General features: G+C 40.1%; 1 protein-coding gene across 9 annotated transcripts in view; it reads right to left on the bottom strand.

Moving 5' to 3' along the window:
* Positions 1–19,701, bottom strand: part of tns1b (tensin 1b) — a 271,589-nt gene that overhangs the window by 120,325 nt on the left and 131,563 nt on the right. Inside the window, exon 1 of one of the 9 annotated variants that reach the window (XM_037539404.1) lies at positions 7,002–7,189. The exons of the other annotated variants lie outside the window; for them this stretch is intronic. Within the exon in view, the coding sequence (XP_037395301.1) occupies positions 7,002–7,031 (30 nt within the window). The 5' untranslated portion in view covers positions 7,032–7,189. Of the gene's footprint in view, positions 1–7,001; positions 7,190–19,701 lie in introns of those variants that run through there. 9 annotated transcript variants of the gene reach the window in all.

Below are 19,701 nucleotides of genomic sequence, written 5' to 3'. Positions count from 1 at the left end.
AAGAAAAGCAAGGTTGTTCTTCACGGCTGTACCTCACGATGCAGAGTGAGTGCAATATTTCTACACTACCACAGCAAAGCTGAAGAGAAACTTGTGGAAGAGTTGAAAAAGAAGGCTAAGGCCAAACCAAATAAACACAAGAGCAGCATCTTCAAACAAAAGTTTCTAAAAACAAGGGATATCAGTCAACAGAAAAGGACATAAAGTTGTTTTTTTTTTTTGGTTTTGTTTTTTATACTTATGCTAGGAAAACAACTGGGAGAGAACCTAGAGTTTAACAAAAACATGGGGCCCAAGAGAACATAGTTGACTGTTAACCACATGCATGTGACAGCATAAACTCATGACTGAGGCATGAGCAGTGGGACAGTAGAATGTGCAGAGCTGCACCTGATTTGTCTCCGTCAGCTGTTCCCGATTCTCTGCCCCCTCCTAGTGGTTGGAGGCCGGGACGCTACACTAGCTTATATGGTTTTTGACGCTGTATGATATACTCCTATCTATAAAAATGGACAAAATGTCAATCATCTTGATGGCTGTTGCTAATCATTGCTGTCATATCATGTATCTCCAAAATTATGACTTATGAAAGAAAAAAACATACTTTACTTTTAATTTAGGTCAATGTAACCTGACTTTTTCCGGAGACATTTTAGGCCATTTATTTTGGTTCATTCATCATGAAATTTACATGCAATGTAAATGCAATGTAAATTTACTGTCAAATTATGTCAAAAACTGAAAAACAACAGAAATGGAGATTTTTTCCAAAAGCAGCCTCATGTTCTTCACTATGCACCACATTCCTGTGCTTCAGATAGGCATGAAGTTTATATGATGCTCTAATGGTAGATATTAGCTATTATTTGTTAGCTACAGTCTTGTAGCTCCATCAAAACTAAAGAAGTAAACTTCAGATACCAAACATGTCTTGGTTGATCAACTACATTTTTAAAGTAAAGTGAAAAGAGCATCTACCTCTGTACTACAACATGCAATCAGATCCCAGTTCTGTATTTTACCAGCCTGATCTCAGCTCAGTCCAGTAAATACACAGTAGAAGAAGCATAACTAAGGTCATAAATTCTGAAAATATTAAACCACAGCCTAACTACCGCTTGCTGATGGAGAGATGAAGGGAGAAAGAGTAGAACTGTTGATTCAAACCCAAATGTAAAATCGTTTTAGACGTTGCGACCCACAGACTGGTTGTGGTTGTTAGATGTTGATTATTTTTCATGGCCAGTCTAGACAACGTAATATCAAAAGCAATAACCAGATCCTTTTGAGGATGACAAATACAAAATATTTCACTTTCATATTTCACCCGCAGGTCATAAAACCAGAAAATACTGTATTCATCTGAATTTACTATTAGACTGTCAGTCACAACACATACAAAACAACCACAACTAAGGGTTTGTTTATCTTCAATCACCAAATTATGATGCAACAGTTTCTCGTAAAAAAGGGAATAACAGCCCACAAAACCTACAAATTGAATCCTTATATAAGCTGATAGCATAATAGCAGATAACATCATATTCAGTGAATGGTGTAACACAGCTATTAGTAGTACCACTGCAGGTCTAGAGTGCACTATCTGTTCCTGTAGAGGGGAGTTAAGAGTTCTACTTGAGTTGTGAGGGCTCTTTGAAGAGTCTGTGTTTGCAAGACAACACAATGGGCTTTCTGTTGCGTTCTTTCTGAGGGGTCTGTTCAGATTACACTCACTTCTCCTTCCTATGTATATTCTCAGTTTTCTAAGACATGCTAGCTTGCTTCTATAGAAGAGAGCAGGGAACCATCAAGGTGTTTGCGGCCTATTTTGTAAAAGAGCCACCTGTAGCATTGGCTCCCTATGCCTGAGTTGTGGCATTTAAACTAAGAGGTCAGGCAAAATCTGCGCTCAGTGGTGACTTTGTACATAAAAAGTCAGTGCATGTGTTAATATTGGATATGAGAAAGACACTGCATGCATACAAGTGCTATGGTTATAATTCAGGTACTTTAAAACGATTTCAATAGATTAAACATTAGCTTTTGATAGCTGTGCAATAAGACCTTTTAGTCAGGGGATTCTAATTTGTTATAGGAACAATAACTGGCATCAGACTTAAGAATCTGAAGAACAATAACAATAGTGTGGCAACATGAAAGGAACGATCTGTCCTATCAAGTAGTCCTGAAATTCCCTCCACAACATGCAGCTGGCTTACTATTCATTTCCAAGGACCTGTTGCATTACGTGCACCATCTAATCATCAATTGTAATAGCAGGTATGTGAAAGCACTACTTAAACCTGCACTCAAGGAAAACTTTGCAAATGGAAAAACATGAGCGACTTTGTTTGGCAATATCAAAATAATTACATGGAGAACATTGGCTTCAAAGCAACCTGTCTGTTAAGAGTGTCCCTGCAGTTGTGCTAACCAGATGTTTGGATGGTACAAGATGTTGAATCCAGTATTAATTGCAAGCTTGATGAAAGGACAGAGAAAAGGAGGAGCAGAGAAGAAGGAAGCATACAAGCTATTCATTGCCTCTGTCCAAGAATGAGAATGAGACATCAGCGTATTAATGAAGAGGTCAAACTCTGCACAGTGTTGGACTTTTTATTCAGAAAACTTATTTTGTCCCTATTTGGTGATGAGAGCCTTGCATGCTCTCCTACACGAGGAAGTATTCTCCTGTAAGGTGCTGGCATGTTATGGGTCTGACATATTTCCTGTGTCCTGGCTTTTATTATCTTTTATGATCCCTGAGGTGATGCCTGTAATAAGCGCTGCTATAGCCTCAACTAAGCCTCAGGACGGTGGTTAAAGTGTGGAAGGAAAAACAAATACCAGGCTTAGCATGGCACAGGGAGTGGATAGCCAAGGACAGGCCAAAAAACAGTCATCTCTTGTAGTTTCTGACCAGGGAGGAGTCCCAGAAACACTCAATTATACTTCTGTTAGAAAGTTGGGAATCATTTATCAAATTAATGTTTTGGCTATTTTTATATAAAGTGATAACTTTAGCTGCAAAAATAAATGGCACTATATATATATATATATATATATATATATATATATATATATATATATAGTGCCATTTATTTTTAAATTTGGTTCATGAAGTAGTTTAGTGTTAACATCAATGGTGATATTCTAAACTGTTAATATAGTGGGACCAGAACAAGAACATCTGGGGACAACCAAGTACATTTTGGTAGAAATGTAGGTGGAAACATAGAGTTACTAGGGGGAGAACAAATTGAAAAACTGAAACTGACATTTGTCAACCAATCCAACACATCCTGAACATAAAGTATGGGGCCTTGATTCACTCTTCAACTTGTCTGACAGACGAGAAAACTGTCGTTAGCTCATAGATGTAACATAGCCTGACTTAGAAGTCCCCCTAAAAACATATTTAAGCATGTAGATGTGAGTTGCATGTGCAGAGAGCTTATTACATGCAGAAAAAAATCCCTTCTTGCAAGAGAAAAATACTATACTGCCCTTTAGGAAGTAATCACTGAGCTAGTGGTAAAAGCTGGCTTATGGGTTACCAGTGGTTGTATGTGTCCTCTGCCTTTCATAGTTTCTATGATACAGCCAGAGTAAATGCGATGTGGAAGACAAGCTATTGCAGGATTTGCATTTGAGCTAATACATTGTACTTCAGACGTTAGAAGCGCGCACACTAGAGTAGTAGTTTTCAACCTGTGACAACCTGTGTCACAGTAGTTAAGTAGTTTTAACCGCAATTTCCTTTACAATACAGACATTTAACCAAAATATTACTATGATTACAAATATTACGTTGATTATTATCATTATCATATCACTATCATTTTTTCATTGGTGGAAGTCTCATTTTTTCAAGGATATGGAATTAATCCATAATAGATAAATGGTTAAAATCAGTGTCTTTCAAAAAGAAAGTTCCTGAGGCCGGGCCATCTACAAGTGAAGCAGCCACTGTGTCTCAGACAAATAAAACTGATAAAAACAAGCATAAACCAAAGCAAAGAAAATACAGCAATTAGTACCTAGCATGGGGCTTCAAATGTGCAAGAACTGAAAACAAGCAACTCCCACTCCCAAATGTGTTGTATATTCAGAGGTCTTTTCAAATAAAGGTGTAAAGTCAAAACATTTATGCCATCACATGGAGACAAAACATAGAAAATATACCCTTGAATTGAGCCAGAGCTCCATTTGCAACTTCCCTCACTTCAGCCAGACATTCAGCATTTGGTCACTGCCAAACAACATTAGCTATCTAATTAAGTGAGCCAGAAAAAAATGATCAGATCGGGCCACAGAAGCATTTGTGGTCATTTGTTTGGGCAGCAAGTTGCAAAAGATTGGAAACCCCTGAACCAGAGGATTTTGGGAGCAGGTTTTCAAGAGGGCATACCCTTGTTAGTGGAGGATTTTGCAACAACCAAGCACCAAAAGTTTAATAAGTGGTCCCCTGAACTGTATTATTATTACAAGATCACATCTGGCCTCATGAAAATATGCAGCTTTTAGAAAAAGACCAATGTTGCTGGAATGAGCACAGGCTGATTAGAAGACCATCAACAATGCAGGACAGAAGCAGGCAGCATATTGTTGTTGTCCAAAGAAAACATGTATCAACAAAATAGCAACTTTACAGAAGAAACTAACTTCTGTTGTAGGCTAATGTAATCGGGCCTGTTACTTCAAAGCTGTAGAGGCTGGGTGCTCCAACAGTACCGTGAGTCCTTTTACATATACATGTGTTTCTTTAATGCATAGACATCCCTGTATATCTGTCATAACTAAAGGTGCAGCTGTAGTTCATGGTGAAGACAGCTGTTCAATGTTACTGAAAACGGAGTATATTCTATTACACTTGGCCAAAATGTTTTCTCCAACAGATCACGCAGTACCACTGATAGTCGGAAAGAGCCAGAGGCCAAGGCTCACCACAGAACCCTTTTACCACTTGAAACAACAGAGCACATACATGTAACCCCCACACACACACTCTTCACAAAACTGGCAAAGGGAAGCCTACATCTACATATCATGTTCCTGCAGATACTTCGGAGCAGCGGGAACTGAAATACAGTAATCAGAAGGATAAATAATTACGGTAAGAGAGAACGCTCTGGATTTATGCAAAGGAGGAGGCTGGCTGCCCAAGCCTTGCGCACTCTTGCAATGGAAGGAAGCAGAAAGGGCTGCTGAGTATTGGATTAGCTGAAGAGCTGTGTGAGTCGGCAGGAATTTTGCTGATTAGCAAGCCGCTAATCAAGTGGGTTTGCTGGGCTGCTCTGGGCACAGCTGCCTCAGACATTGAAGGAAGTCTCTGAAGGATATTACAAGGAAAAGCTGAGTCAGAGACAGAGACTCTCTCTGTTTCTTTCTCTCTCACTCTCTCTCAGGTCCAGTGGAAGGCCAGCAGTGAAGCAAGGCCATGGGGATTGATGACACATGTTGGGAGCGGTGGGTAATTCGTAGTCATACTGCAACAGGGGATTTGATTTCATTTCTGGCTGAAGGAGCAGTCCACGGTGTCAGGGTAACGGACAGTTTGTACGGCTCTTCTGTCCGCTTTTCAGATCCAAAACTTTTTCTAGATAAGAGTGGTGGTTGAGTAAGTGAACTCAGGCAAGGTCACTTTATTTTTGACCTCCTCTCCCTCTCTCTCACCTCATGGACAAACAGAACTCAGCTGATAAAGAGCAAAGCCTGAGTGTGTGAGCAAACACAGGAGGTTATGATCAAACACAGCATTTGTGCAAAAAAAACAAACCAACACGTCACACTCATTGATGAGATTGCATGCATTCTACATCTGCTATCTAGCACTATTTTGTGGATTTGGATTTGAAGATATGATCTCAGGCAGAAAAGTAGAGGTTCCTGTGAAGACTGGTGAATTCTAGTCAGTTGTCAGTGTACGGTAACTAGTGAGAATTTTCAGAAGTCAGAATTTTCAAACATTCATGAAAGTAAAGAAAATTAAATTAGGATTTCGATATGTAAATTAGCTTACCAAAATCCTAATTTAATCATTTTTATGATAGGATTTCATGATTCTTCAATGCGAGAATGTCATACATTCTTGCATTGAAGAACCATAAGATGTCTAAACTTTATATTCCACCAGAGGTTTGGTAATATGTGTCTTTCTTTTTAATCTGTTTCATCCAAACAAGGAAGCACAGAAAGACTACTGCAGCTGGCTAAATGCTGCAGCATACCAGACAATCAGTTTGGCACCACCAGAGGGTCTCTCTAACTGGGTAACAAAGCACAGCTATAGCACATAGGAAGGGGCACACAATTGCACTGATAGATATGAATGTAGTCCATTCAGACAGATTTAATGAAATAAATATTTTAATATTATTTAGTGAATTCATTAAGCTTGGCATTATCTAACTCCCTGTTCAGCTGAAGTGAAAACGATTTAGCATGTATCTATTTATCCCTTTCTCAGTGTAAATTTCTATCCACGTCATATAGGAATTTGCGGTCTCACTGGGTGTAATACAGAGCAGTGATAAGACGTTGCTGAGCGCCACATTTTTGTAGAGCTGCATTTTGTCCACTACCTCTGTGCAGTGTGCCATAGCTTGTAGATATTTTTGGAGCGGGGACATCATTCAAATATGTTTTTTTTGTTTGTTTTTTTTTTTCACTTTGATGGAAATGCCTATTCCTAACGCTAACATCACTAACAAGATTCCCATGAAAAAGGTGACCATGATCCTCTCAGATGTTAGATGATGCCCTAAGCAACAGAAAGTGCTAAGCCAAGCAGAAGCTCCAAGTACACATATAATAACTTCTCTGGCCATGTCACTGCTTTTCCTTCTGCTTCCAATCAGGCACTGTGTAATTGGTGGTGATCGCCTCTCTATTCTGCCCTTTCGCTTTTTCCACCTCTCTTTTTAGTTACAGCGATTCACTCTCTTTCCTTTCCTCCTCTCTGCTGACTCCTAGGAGTAATGGCTCTTTCTATTACTCACTTGGCCTGGTGCAAGCATTCTTTCCAGCATGTCTTGATTACTCCATCTCGCCAAAGGTTTGGGCGTTTCTGTTTGTCTTCCCCACTGTATCTAAGGCTGTGGCACTGAGAGTCAGAAGATGGAAAACCATTGCAGAGAAAAACAGCAAATAAGGCTAACACCGCCTGGTTCACCTGCCAGAACAGTTCGGACTGCAGTCAGCTGTGCGAATAGAGCTGTGGTCTTTCCCTTCCCGGTGGAGGCCAGATCAAGGACATGCAGCCATCTGCAAACACTTTACAGGGACAAATGGGCTGCTGCGCCGCAAGTGTTGTTGATCAGTGGGTAACACCCCTTATCAGCAGCACACGTGCTTTAAAGGCCTCCTCCCACAAACTCGCTTACGTTTCTCTCACTCTCTCACACTTTTACTTCAACGCTCTCGTTTGTCTTCATAATCAAAAGCCAGTAGTAAACATCACACCCAATAGGCTTTAAATATGTTGCTATTATGACTCACATCATAAAGGTTTGCATCTTTTTACAAAGACTGAGGTGACTGCACCACTGACTGATCTAAAGAGCTTTCTAAAATGTTTCAATAGAAATGAGCACATATTTGAGGAAAACAACAAACATTGTGACAACATACATGACATGAAACCTTGGGGACAATAATAATCTTAATGCACTGTATTTTTTTGTCCCGATGTCAGCACTCAAACCTTTCAGGTTTTCAAACTACTTTTGTAAGATTATACCATATCAACACAGACAATAATCTCGCCTTGCTAGTAGCCAACAAAAAGGCAAAGATTTAAGATGAACATGGGTAATTTGATGATGAATGGACTTTCATAAAATGTGAAGTCTGCAAACTGTAATCCCTGTTCAGGAAGTCAGCCTCTTGTTCAATTTTTTCCACCTTAAAAGGTGAAGAAGTTCCATTCTGGCACCTCAGGCTCTGTATAAGGTGGAACAGGAAAATTTGTAGAAGACGCTGGTGAATAAGAAGCTGACTTCAGCCTTTTAAAGTCCAACATTGCGAGACATTTTACAAGAAGATATTCTACTTTTGCAGAAAGATTTCCTGCGTAAAGTAAAGCAAAGTAAGTCTGTGTTTATGATTACATTACATTTTTTAGTCTTTACTAGAACATCAGCACATAGCAAGATATATTTACAGCCAAGATGGTAAAGTGGACATAAAATGCTGTGACTCACAAGGTGGTTTGATATCTAGGACAAAATGGCACACATCTGACAGACAGTGTTGATCATCCAGCGAACCCCTAAACAAGGCTCATTAGAGACATACTGCTCATCTTCAAAGATATACTGCATTGCTTTGCATCAAAATAGACTGCATGTGTTTGGAGACACAAGCACTTTGATTTTTTTTTTCCTCGGAGGAAATCTACGTTGGGCTGTCCTGGCTTATAAATGATTGAGTCCTATTTGTTTCCATTGTGGAATCTCAGGTCTTCCTTCCAGCACGTGGGGAGCAAAGCTCACGTTACTCAAATAACAGACCCACTATGACCCAGGTAATCAGGGAAGATTTACTTTCACCCTCCTGACTGCCTCATCCATCCTAGTCTGAGCAGGGGTTGCTGGGGTCAGGGCAGTGCAGGATATGCACCATGATGGAGCTCACAAGCAGCTGCGCTTAATACAGCCCAGCTCTGAACCAGTCAAGACAAAAAGCATCCCCGAGCTACAATGAAGGCTCAGGTATTTTATTCCAGATAAATGTTCAAATTAAACATATGAATTATGGGTCTTCTGCCAAAAACGATCCTAGTGGGGTAGAAGGCAACCTGAATGGTCACAAACTCGTGCAGGGAGGAACTGAAGTCCTCATAAACAACATACAGCAGTGTGAAGTTCAATATGGGTGGCCATGTGATCATATTCAAATATTTTATTGTAAAAATTTAATTAAATTTGATTTGAAAAAGCGGAATCAAAACAAATTTCACAAACAGAAGTGATGCAAAGTGTAAGGGTTGATCTGTTTTATTTATATAATAACTTATTTTAAATAGGACAGGACAAAAAGACAATCTGAACTGTCTTGTGACTGACATGCCTGTTGTGTTGTTCTAAACTATCTGAATAGACAGTGCTCTGGATGACAGATTGTATCCTGTGACTTGTAATTCAATAAGATTTATAACCATTCCGGGCAAATACACTGACACGAGATGTTTAGACTTGCTGGGCAGAGCCCTAATGCAGTACACGAGACCACCTCTTCTTCTGCCTAACTCTCTCTCGAGGATGACAATCAAACAGTTTCACACCGTTTCCTGAACAGCAGAAAATCTTAACCACCCTTCTTGAATCATGAGACTGTATCGGGAACACAAGCATGGGAAGTTTACAGATGTTATTTCACAAGCTCTTTTTATTCTCCTGCAGCGTTTTTATTCAACAGCTCCACTTTGATAAACACTTTCCAGCTACTGTTGGCTGGGAGCACAAAGCCAATCTCGTTAGGTTCGGACACTGTTTACTTTCTATAATTGGTGAGTGAGCTACTCACAAAGGACTGTGTTATAGTCACAGGATATGGCTTTCAGAGTGCAGCTCCATTAGAGTACACGGGCACGCCCTAAGGGCCGGGACACTGTGTGAAGCCATTGTTTCGCAGGAGGAGATGACTGGGGCCGAGCTGCCGTTACTGAGAATGCGAAAACCTGAGCGGCACAAAGAGAATCAAAGCCTGGGACAGGGGCCAATAAGGAGGGACTGAAGAGAGAGTGGGAACAGTGGAGACTAAAGGCTGAAGCCCACTGCCAAAACCCCTCTCTATATCCCAAGCCTCCAGGTCAGTAAGCAGTACAGTGAAGCTTTTGAGACCTGCAAGCTCCCCTCCACTGCCTGCGACATGCTCATTGGTGTTGATAGCACTGGGCTTCTGCGGTTTTAGTTTTGAACAATTTTTAATAAGCCCTGAATGTTTTTACAACCAGAAGAAAAAAAATCTGGTCAGACTTCACACCATGTTTCCATAAAGATGTTCAAAACACTTAGAACTTGTTGCACAAAGTACAGCGGGTACTTGATGTGAGCAGGGATTACCTTGCTGCCTTTGACTATGCCAGTTGAACTTTTACATGTGTTCATATCATTACATTCACAGACGATGAAAAAGGTGCTTTGCAAAAGTCAAAAATCATTCATTTTTCAATCAATCATTGACTTTATTTCAGTGTTCAATTTTTGGAGACTTGGGCTCAATTCCTTTTCACCCCTTGCTCATACCACTTAGCCCTAAGCCCTACATTTTGCATGTTCACGCCTAGGAGTAGGCTGTCACAATTTTTGTTGATGGGTAAGGTGAAGTTTTAGGGTGAAGTTTCTACATGGCCCTCCAACTGGAGGTTTTTCAGAGCCACTCCAAACGGAGCATCAGAGAAAAAAACAAAAACTGGCACGGTAGCTGCACCATCACCAAATGTGTGTATTTTCTCATATAATCATTGCATTGTATTACTTTAATGTTGTTTCAATATTTTATGCTCCCTTTCTTCATAACACTAGTAAAAAATACTAGATAAAAAATAAAATACTAGATAAAAAAAACACTAGTAGTATGTTGTCTCAAAGCCAGCTAGCTAGCTAAAACTCTCGTTGAACAGGAACATCTGAACAAGAAGCTGGCTAAGAGCTGACTTCAGTTTCATATCATCAAAGAATTATGGGTGGGCAATAACAAATAATTGCATCCCACTCTCTATGAAGGTTTCCCTCCTCTGCTATCACTACAGATCGGCATGGTCAGCTACAGAGCAGCCCTAGTTAATTGAGGGTTGTCCCATTTCGCTTCCAAGGGGCAAGGCACTCGAGAACAAGGGGTAGGGATAAAATAAAAAATGGGAATAGGCCTTGCTTTCAGTTTTCAAAGAAATCTGCAGGAATATGTATCCACATTTTTTCAGTCAGTTCAGTCTTAGAACAAGACAGACTCAAACAGAATGAATGACATTGAGGTGACATTAATGACTCTGGGGTGGCCAGTCATTTGTGCTGAGAAAACCAACAACAGTTTCCTTTTTGTCCATTTCTTTTTCAAAGTAACAGCTTCTTGGAATATTAGTTTTGCAAATATTTCTGCTATTAGGCCTTCAACTCTGTTCAAAACAACAGCATCTAGAAAGATATTTTGTCTGAATTCACATACTTTAGTCTCTCAAAATTAAATGACTGAATGCTGTTGAAAACAGAAAAATAATTTAGGAAAAAGTCAACAAAGATTACAGACCTGGGTAGACAGCACCATCTTGACATTATGCCAATAAAGAAACCTGGACTGCATAGCTGTAGATCAATATTTCTCAACCCTTGTCCTGGAGGCCCACTGCCCTGCACATTTTAGGTTTTTTTTTTTTTGCTTTAACACCCCCACTTTAACTTGGTAAGAGGCTGTTAATGAGCTGATTAGTTGGATCAGTTGTGTTGGGAGCAAGGAAAACACCAAAAAGTGAAGGGCAGTGGGCTTCCAGGACGATGTGATTGAGCAAATTCTTTAAAAATGAAACTTAGACGTTACAGTTTGCTGCTACACTAAACATAACTAATAAGTTAGGCAAACTATACACAAACACAAAATTTGGACCTAGATGTGTTCCAACCCTAACAACAGCCTTGGACAGGCCTACACCCAATGCGCAGAGCCCATTCCAGCAATGTGAAGCTTTTCACTTACACCCTGCTGATAAATCATCCTTAATGACTAACTATCCCTGGCTGAAGCACAGCCTCAGAATGGGAGACGGCACAGTGGACGCCAAACGATCCTGAAAAGCACTGCTAGGAGGCAAGGGCAGGAGACAGGAACCTTCACATTGAAGCCTGCATCGCTGCCAGAGGAATGAGCGCCTGTCCCGCCACTTTCCCTCTTACACCGCTCTCATGCAGAGGAGGGGGTAGAAACAGTAAGCCACTTCTAAAGACGAGCTCTCTGCAGGAACATGTGCCCAAATGAGCCGTGACCCACTATGGCGCACACGCGGTCTCATGCCGGCCTGCAGACTCAAAGACAGAACCAGATAAAAGCACTGCTACAAATTGCACATGCATGTGTTAGGAATTAACAATATCTTTTACAGAATAAGTCATAGACCTGGGAAGGGTACTATTTAGCGAAGGCTATGTACATGAAAAGGAACTGTGCCCCTTAACCAATGCAAAAAACATAAATAAATAGCAGAAATAAACCCCTTAAACTTGAAGGATCTGTTGGCAGGTCTAGTACTAAATTGACTAAATTTCTCATTCATGTATCTCATGTATTTTCTCACTTTTTGGGGGAAAAACTGTTGCTTTCGTTATATATATATATATATATATATATATATATATATATATATATATATATATGATCCAAAATGACTTATAAATAACATCATGGTACATTAAGAATTTTTTCTTGGTTTTGTGGCTTTGACAGTGATAATATACTAGTTCTGCAATACTTACTCAATAATTTAAAGTACTGATTGGATGATAACCTCTAAGACCAATAACTGAAGTCTAGAGTTTAGGGCTCAAAAAGGGTAGGGCAAAAAGCAGGGCTAGTTGCTTAGAACACCCACATACAACACTTCCTTCCAAGCATTCAAACCCACACCGCTGTCAGCCTCCAAAACTTCACAAGCACATTTCTCTGCACGAGCACAACAGGCTCCACCCTCCCTCCCTTACTCCCTCCTTCCCTCCTCCCACCCCAGCTTCACAGGATAAGGAACACACAGAGCTCCCTTGAGTGAGCACCAGATGATTAATACTCTACCTTCCTCAAAACTGGCATGTCACAATAACAGTGAAATAAATAGGCCACTGCATTCGCATTCTCGAATGTGTGCCTTGGAGAGGTTTGTCTACCCAAAATTCCCTGAAACGCGAGTTCTGTTCTAATTGCATTCCCATATGCAGCAGCCTCCTGGCAACATCAAAACACGAACCCACACAAGAAGGCAGTCGTAAGAGGAGAAAGGCAGTCACAGAGCCACAGACAGATAAATCAACCACACTCACTCCCCAGGTGAGAACAAGGCTGGCAGTAATAAAGCAGAACGCCTCCTGAAAGAGCGTGCCTGACAGCCGCATAAAGAGATGTCTGTGGGTGTCAAAAACATGCGGGCTTTGAATAAGATGAAATAACGCTTGTGCACTGTTCCCATGCCAGCTACAGACAGGAGGCGTCTGGGCTGTTAGTTCCAGCCAAAGGAGGGTAAAAATGTGGAACAGCAGCCACGCTCACAGATATATGGATATTTTTCATGTTTTGGCCTACTGTCCACAAAAAACAACTCACTGAAAACTGCATTTAAGAATTATGTTTTCCATTTGCAGTGCTTTTATGTTGAGGGATATGTGTGTTTTTGAAAAAGGCTGATATCATATGCATGGGTATTTCTGTTTCTGTGTGGTGGCTAATATCATTTTAGAGCATTATGTATAAGGAAGAAACATCCTTGCATCTTCTGTTTGTTGAGTGAAATGTGTGTACCATCATATACTTAATAATGATGAACTAATAGCTACACTTTTTCTGTCCCTGATTAATTCATTTCAAAATGCACTAATGAGTCAATCATGTAGACAGATGTTAGTTTTGTTGCAGTCCTACATGCAATTCTACATACATTCAATTTGTATTCTGTATTGACAGCTCAAAGTCTGCACTTTTTCAATTTTGATGTTGAAAAAAATTGAAAAAATGTAAAAAAAAATGTAAGATTTTTTTTATTGCACAACATAGCATAATAAAACGAATATCAGAATATTTTGTCTTCTATTTCTGAACACCCTTATTGTGTCACACATGTCTCCAGCGCCGACTTACCCAAGGACTACATTTCCCAGAACCCCCTGGGAAATCACCCGACAGTAGAACCTCTGCAATTTTTGTCATGTAACTGTTCCGTTTATAAGGCCAGGCTTATATTTTGTGAGGTACTGCTTCTCCTAGAAGAGCTACTGAGCCTTCCCTGCATGCTATTTTGTCTTACTGTGAACTTCAATGTGTTCTTTGACTTTCTAACTTTGCCTTTTCCCTTTATTGGATCGTCGTTGCCTGATTGCATCTTTATGCTTGTCCTTTTCAGTATTTTTTTTTACCACAAGTAAAAATGTTTTTTATTATTAAAAAATGCTTTTGTTATCACCAGTGAACACTGTCACTTCTAATGTTTAATTTATGAATGTAGATGATGGTGGTTTGCTTTTGCTTTCTCAGCATATCAGATCTTGAGGTAAAAAACATGAGGCACAAGGTTGGCACCATTGCCGTGTCTGCTTGTTTTTTTTGGATCACGTCTAAAAAGCTGCATGGCTTGTTCATGAGGCCAACTGTGTAGAGCACGCACATCCCTGCACACGTGCATGCCGTCCGTGCACCGAGAACCCACATGGTGTCACGGTTTTAGAAGAGAGCAATGGGATGGGCAGGGTTGTCTTCTGCTGTGGTGATTCACGCTCCTTCATCCCAACCATGGCTCCAGAACCAAACCCAGCTTTGAGTCACCCCCACAGAGCTGTGTTCCTCTTGGCCTAAGAAGCTGCATCTTTGGATGCGGAGCCAGCATTGTCTCGCCCATGTACGACTCCTCTGCTGCCTTCAGCCGGACCCACGACCATGTAGGGGTCAGCACAGAGGGAACCAGAGTAGGAAAACACACTTGTTTTGACCGAGTCTTGGAAGGAAAAACATGTTCAGAACCTCTGAGTGGCCAAATTCAGGAGGCTGTTGGCTAGCGGCATGGCTCCTCACAGCACTCAGCATGCCATGCAGAACGGGGGGCAAAATGCAGCTCCTCCAACAGGCAAAAATAATAAACACAAAGGTCGTAAGTCTCTCAATTGCGGTGGGTATGTCCACAGAAACCTCATCTGCAAGCTGGGAGCATGGTGCTAAAGAAAGTGGACTCGACCATATCTGAACACTGTGAAAATGTGTACATTGCTGGATGCCAGGCCAAACAATGTAATGCAATTATATGGATAGCAAAAAACAGATACTGGAAGAGAGAGATTTAGAAACAAATGAGAGTATAACTCCCCCTCCATTCTCTGTCTGGGACAGAGGTGATTAGGAGTACTTCTCGTGTGTCCGTGTTCTCGCAGGGCCTGCCCAGGCTTTGGTTCTCATCATTACCCACAGAACACGGAAGGCTTCTTCTCCAAACACAGTAATGACCTAAATCTATTGCCCAGTCGGCCCTGTTCACAACCCACAGCTCAGACCGCATCGGCTAACACTGATCTTTTCTTCATGTTGTTTCAGTGTTAACAGAGCAATCTGACCATAATCAAATTTAACAGGCTAACATAGCTGAAAACTACCATCCCCAAGATATGAATGCAACCACCCCCAAGTCAGTATAATGCTTATTCAGCCCACCTTCTCACTTTTTGTTAGATCTTTAGTGTTTTATCCAAGGTATGCCTTTAAACCTTAGAAGTCTGAAGTAGTGCCAGTAACAACAACAGCATGTTGTAATTTTATGCAAATCATTTCTCACTGTAACCTCATTTACGCAAGCAAAGAGGTACTGCTGGACTTGCAGATTCAAAACCACATTAGTGTTTGTAAGTTGAAGAGAGGCTTTGCCATAATTTGAATATAATAAAGTGTTTATTGTTGTGCATACAGTCATGTTTTGTGAGAAGAAACAAAGACACACCTTACCACTGATACAAAGCACCACCCTTATGAAACACCAAAACCTCCTTGAGTGCTAATAACGCCTCCTTGTAGAGAATCTTCAGTATCCTGAGGGTAAGTGAGCTAGCTAGTTAGTAGCCAGGTCCATGAGGTGCTTCACATCTAAATAAGCACACTGTGCATTTTCCAGTTTTTCGTTTATTGTTGATAATGAAACAAATGGAATAGGCTAGAAGTGTAAATGTAAATGAAGGATTCATTGATACAGAATGTAATTCATTATGTAACTGCAACTGTATGCCAAGGTTTGTGCACCCCTTTCAAATTACATGCATTATTGATATTCTAAAAGAAAATAAGTATACATACTCTGCATTTCTGTACACTTTAATGCACAGTTACTGTTCGTGTGCTGAATTTAACATGCTGGAAAAATAATAAAACATAAAAGTGGCCTGTACAAAGGTTATGGCACATTTTGTATTTTATTTTTTATTTTTTTCCCAGTATGTTAAAGGAAAGCATAAATAACAAATAAATAAATGTTCACTAAAGTGTTCACTAAAATTTGCAGACAAATGTCTTATTAACGCTTACTTCCTGTAGAAAATGTATTTTCACTTTTGCATACGATTGTATGTAATTAACCATGCTGTATATTTCCATGTAAACAGTATAGCAAAAGCCGAGTTCTAAGGGTTAAGCTATGTTTAAGTTATGCGTTTGATCCATGTGAAAGTGACTGGAGTAGTTGGGAGGACAGAATGTGCAGGTCCCATAAATAGAATTCGCAGGCGTTACAGAGCATACATTGTAGATGGGAATCCAAACAAAGTGGTCACAGCATAGCTAGTCTGTTCTATGTGCTACCAAACAAGGATTAATGTTTCTTTATGCCAGACAGTTACGACTGTGGCTCTAACATAAAGCAGCTCGGACATATGGATCCCACTCCTCCTCAGAGAGATGGAGGAGGGCTGCTTCTCGTACGCTGGGAGCATTTTTCATCTGCATAATTTCACCAAATTAAAGTGACAACCCAGATGAGTCTTTCAGAAGCGTGCAAAAGGATCACTGACTTTCCACAAAATCGTTACTGCTGCTGTTTCTGAACAGCCATTTTCTCCCATGTTTTAATTTGCAAAAACTTGCCCCTGGCATGCTCAACAGTGGCCCTCTGACTTCACCACACTTGGCCCCCTCGCAGTAGTCCAACACTTTCCACACAAAATCCACACCAATTTAGCACACACGTGTCTTGCTGTTGCTCTCTGGCTCACTGAGGGGCTGTGAGGCAAATTAATAATTTAGTCCCTCACTTAACTCAGCTTACCTTTACTTTATGATCACCCAGAGACTGTCACTTCATTTCCCAGCTTGTTGGAATTCAACTCAAGTCCAATCCCGCAGACTCGACACGGAGCAATACAAGCCAATAAGCAATGAACCTACCATGAACTTGCACCGAAATGCATCCATCCCCTACTGCTGGTGAAAGCAGGTTAGGATTTTGACAGAAATGAGCAAAGCATGCAGGGTAATTTGAGCAGGAGTCGAGCCCTACAGAGGTTTTAACATCACTGCATTGGCTGCTTGTTTCTTTTGGAATTGATTTTAGAATTGAATGCTATTTTCATTTTTTTTACGTTTTTTACAGGGAGCACCTTCATATTCATGAGCAGGATTTGAGCACTTTGAGTATTTGTATGCTGAGTCACTTTAAAAAATGCATCCCATTCCGGATTACTGATTACACACACACACACACACACACACACACACACACACACATTTTCTAAGCCACTTCTCCCTCAGGGTCGCGGGTACTGATTAAATATTTAACAATAATTTGTAAAGTAAACCCAAAGGATTATTGTATTAAAATTAACATAATGTGATCCTTTTGCATTAACTTCTCGCATTAATTGAATTACTTGTCTTTTTAAAGCTAGTCAAATATAGACAAGAGAAAAACAACACAACAAAATGAAACAGGTGACCACTATATGTGGCCTTTATGTGTTATGTGTACATGTATTTGGAAAAGTTATAAAATATTTTGGTTCATTGGATATTCATTATATTGAGCTCATGTTCAACAAAACACCAAAATCCAAGTGGAGCAATAGAAAATGTCTACAAATTTCTGTAGTGTAAGCGGTGCATACTGATTCGGTCATTCTGATGTGTAAAATGCCTTTTACTATTATTACTATACTATTAGCACTCAGGAAGGTTTTGTGAGCATCACTGAAAAAAGGCAAAAGGCTGCTTCGCTTGGCTTTGAATTGCAATATTTACTTAACGTTTCACTGTAAAGCTGCAACATGCTCAGTGAATAAAATAATACTTGGATGTCTTATTAGCTTGGATTGTCAGCATGGCCATACATAGTATTAAACCAAGTCTGGGAAAGTGAATGTATACAACTGTTATCCTGGTGCTAACAGTACATTGCAAATCCCACAGAGGAGCACTCTCCTAAAAGTCAACTAAACAGCTACTTTCAAAGAGAGTTTTAGGTCACAGAGATGTTACTGTTACAACACAAATATAATATTTAAGTATGAAAGGTGGTGTATACATTAAGCTATTATTATTATTATTATTATTACTATTATTGTAGGCAAATGGTCTGAGCATGTGCTTGAGTCATTTAGAGAAGCATGCCTGTCTCCCAAAGCAGGTTTGATTTTCCTGTTCCTGCAGCACTGTTGTGAAAGGACCTCATTACAGACCTCAAGACACCTTTGCGTGAGATTGCAGAGATTCATATCCATGCTCCCTGCACACTCTTCTCAGCTTTGAATGTAACAGAAAAGAGCATGAAAGAGATCGAGAACACATGCTAACAGGAATGTTAGAATGATATAAAGATGTTTATGCAACTAGAAGCACAAGTGCAAAAAAGAGTAAGGCCACAAATTTTTCATTCAATTCAACTTTAATCTCCTTATCTTTTAGTGTTAAACAAACTTTAATATTTGCTTCTATTTGAGGTATAAGACAGTGACGTACGTCTGTGTGTGTGTGTGTGTGTGTGTGTGTGTGTGTGTGTGTGTGTGTGTGTGTCTGTGTGTGTGAGTGTCTGATGAGATCATATCTGTGATCAGGTGCTGTTTGTTCAGTCTTTCTCTGCATCTGCCAGAGGCCCAGCGCCAGCCACCAACTCAGTCTGTCTCTCACAAATGGTCTGAGCATTTGTTTTTAGTGGCAGAGGTTAGACGGGGGCCATGTGCAAGACTTATCTAAATATGGAAGTACAGATTTATACCACACAAAGGCGCGAAAACTCTTCGGCTGACTTGTGGCCAATGACTGAATTCCAGACGTGAAAGAGCATATCGACACTGTCGTAAAAAACTTGCATCTCTGAAATGGTAACTAATTCATTGAATGTGATGATTTATTCACCAAACTGAGAGGATGGATGAAAAGCTCAAAGTCACTTATTTAACACCATGATGACACATACAGTTCCATTTTATCCCTGTCATGCAGCAACTTTTTATTTCATTACAGTGTTATTAAAAATGAACTGGGCCCAGTCTTGGCTCTTAGGCTGGAAATTTGGTATGGAATTTTGGCAAAAGAAGTTATTTAAAATCTTCAAACAGGGCTGGATGTTTTAGGGCCATAACTGCATTTTAATCAAGAGGGTTTTGCGATGACAGGTCTGTCCGCCCTGTTCATACTCCCAGACCACTCCCAGCCAGCATTCTGGACCACATAGAGGGAGGAAGGGAACTTCCCCTCTCTGCATTATCTCTCAGCATAGCCTTGCTTCCTCACCTGATGGGACATCTAATCTTTCCCCCGGTTATTGTTGTTTTCAGATGTTTTGAGATAATAAGGTTCTTTGTACTCTTTAGTATAGCATGGACCACCAATTTGAGGCCTGTGAGCAAATATTTTCTGGCTCAAAAGATATTTTTGTAGTTAGATTATAATTATTTATCTATAAAAAGGGATAAACACGACTAAGGCCTACAGATAATATAACAACATATGGGGAACTTACAACATGTCTAATAATGACGAGTG

Source organism: Pygocentrus nattereri, chromosome 6 (genome assembly GCF_015220715.1).
Source record: "Pygocentrus nattereri isolate fPygNat1 chromosome 6, fPygNat1.pri, whole genome shotgun sequence".
Lineage (NCBI taxonomy): Eukaryota > Metazoa > Chordata > Actinopteri > Characiformes > Serrasalmidae > Pygocentrus > Pygocentrus nattereri.
The sequence above is the reverse complement of the archived record's forward strand: the minus strand, read 5'-3'. Positions and strand labels throughout refer to the sequence as shown.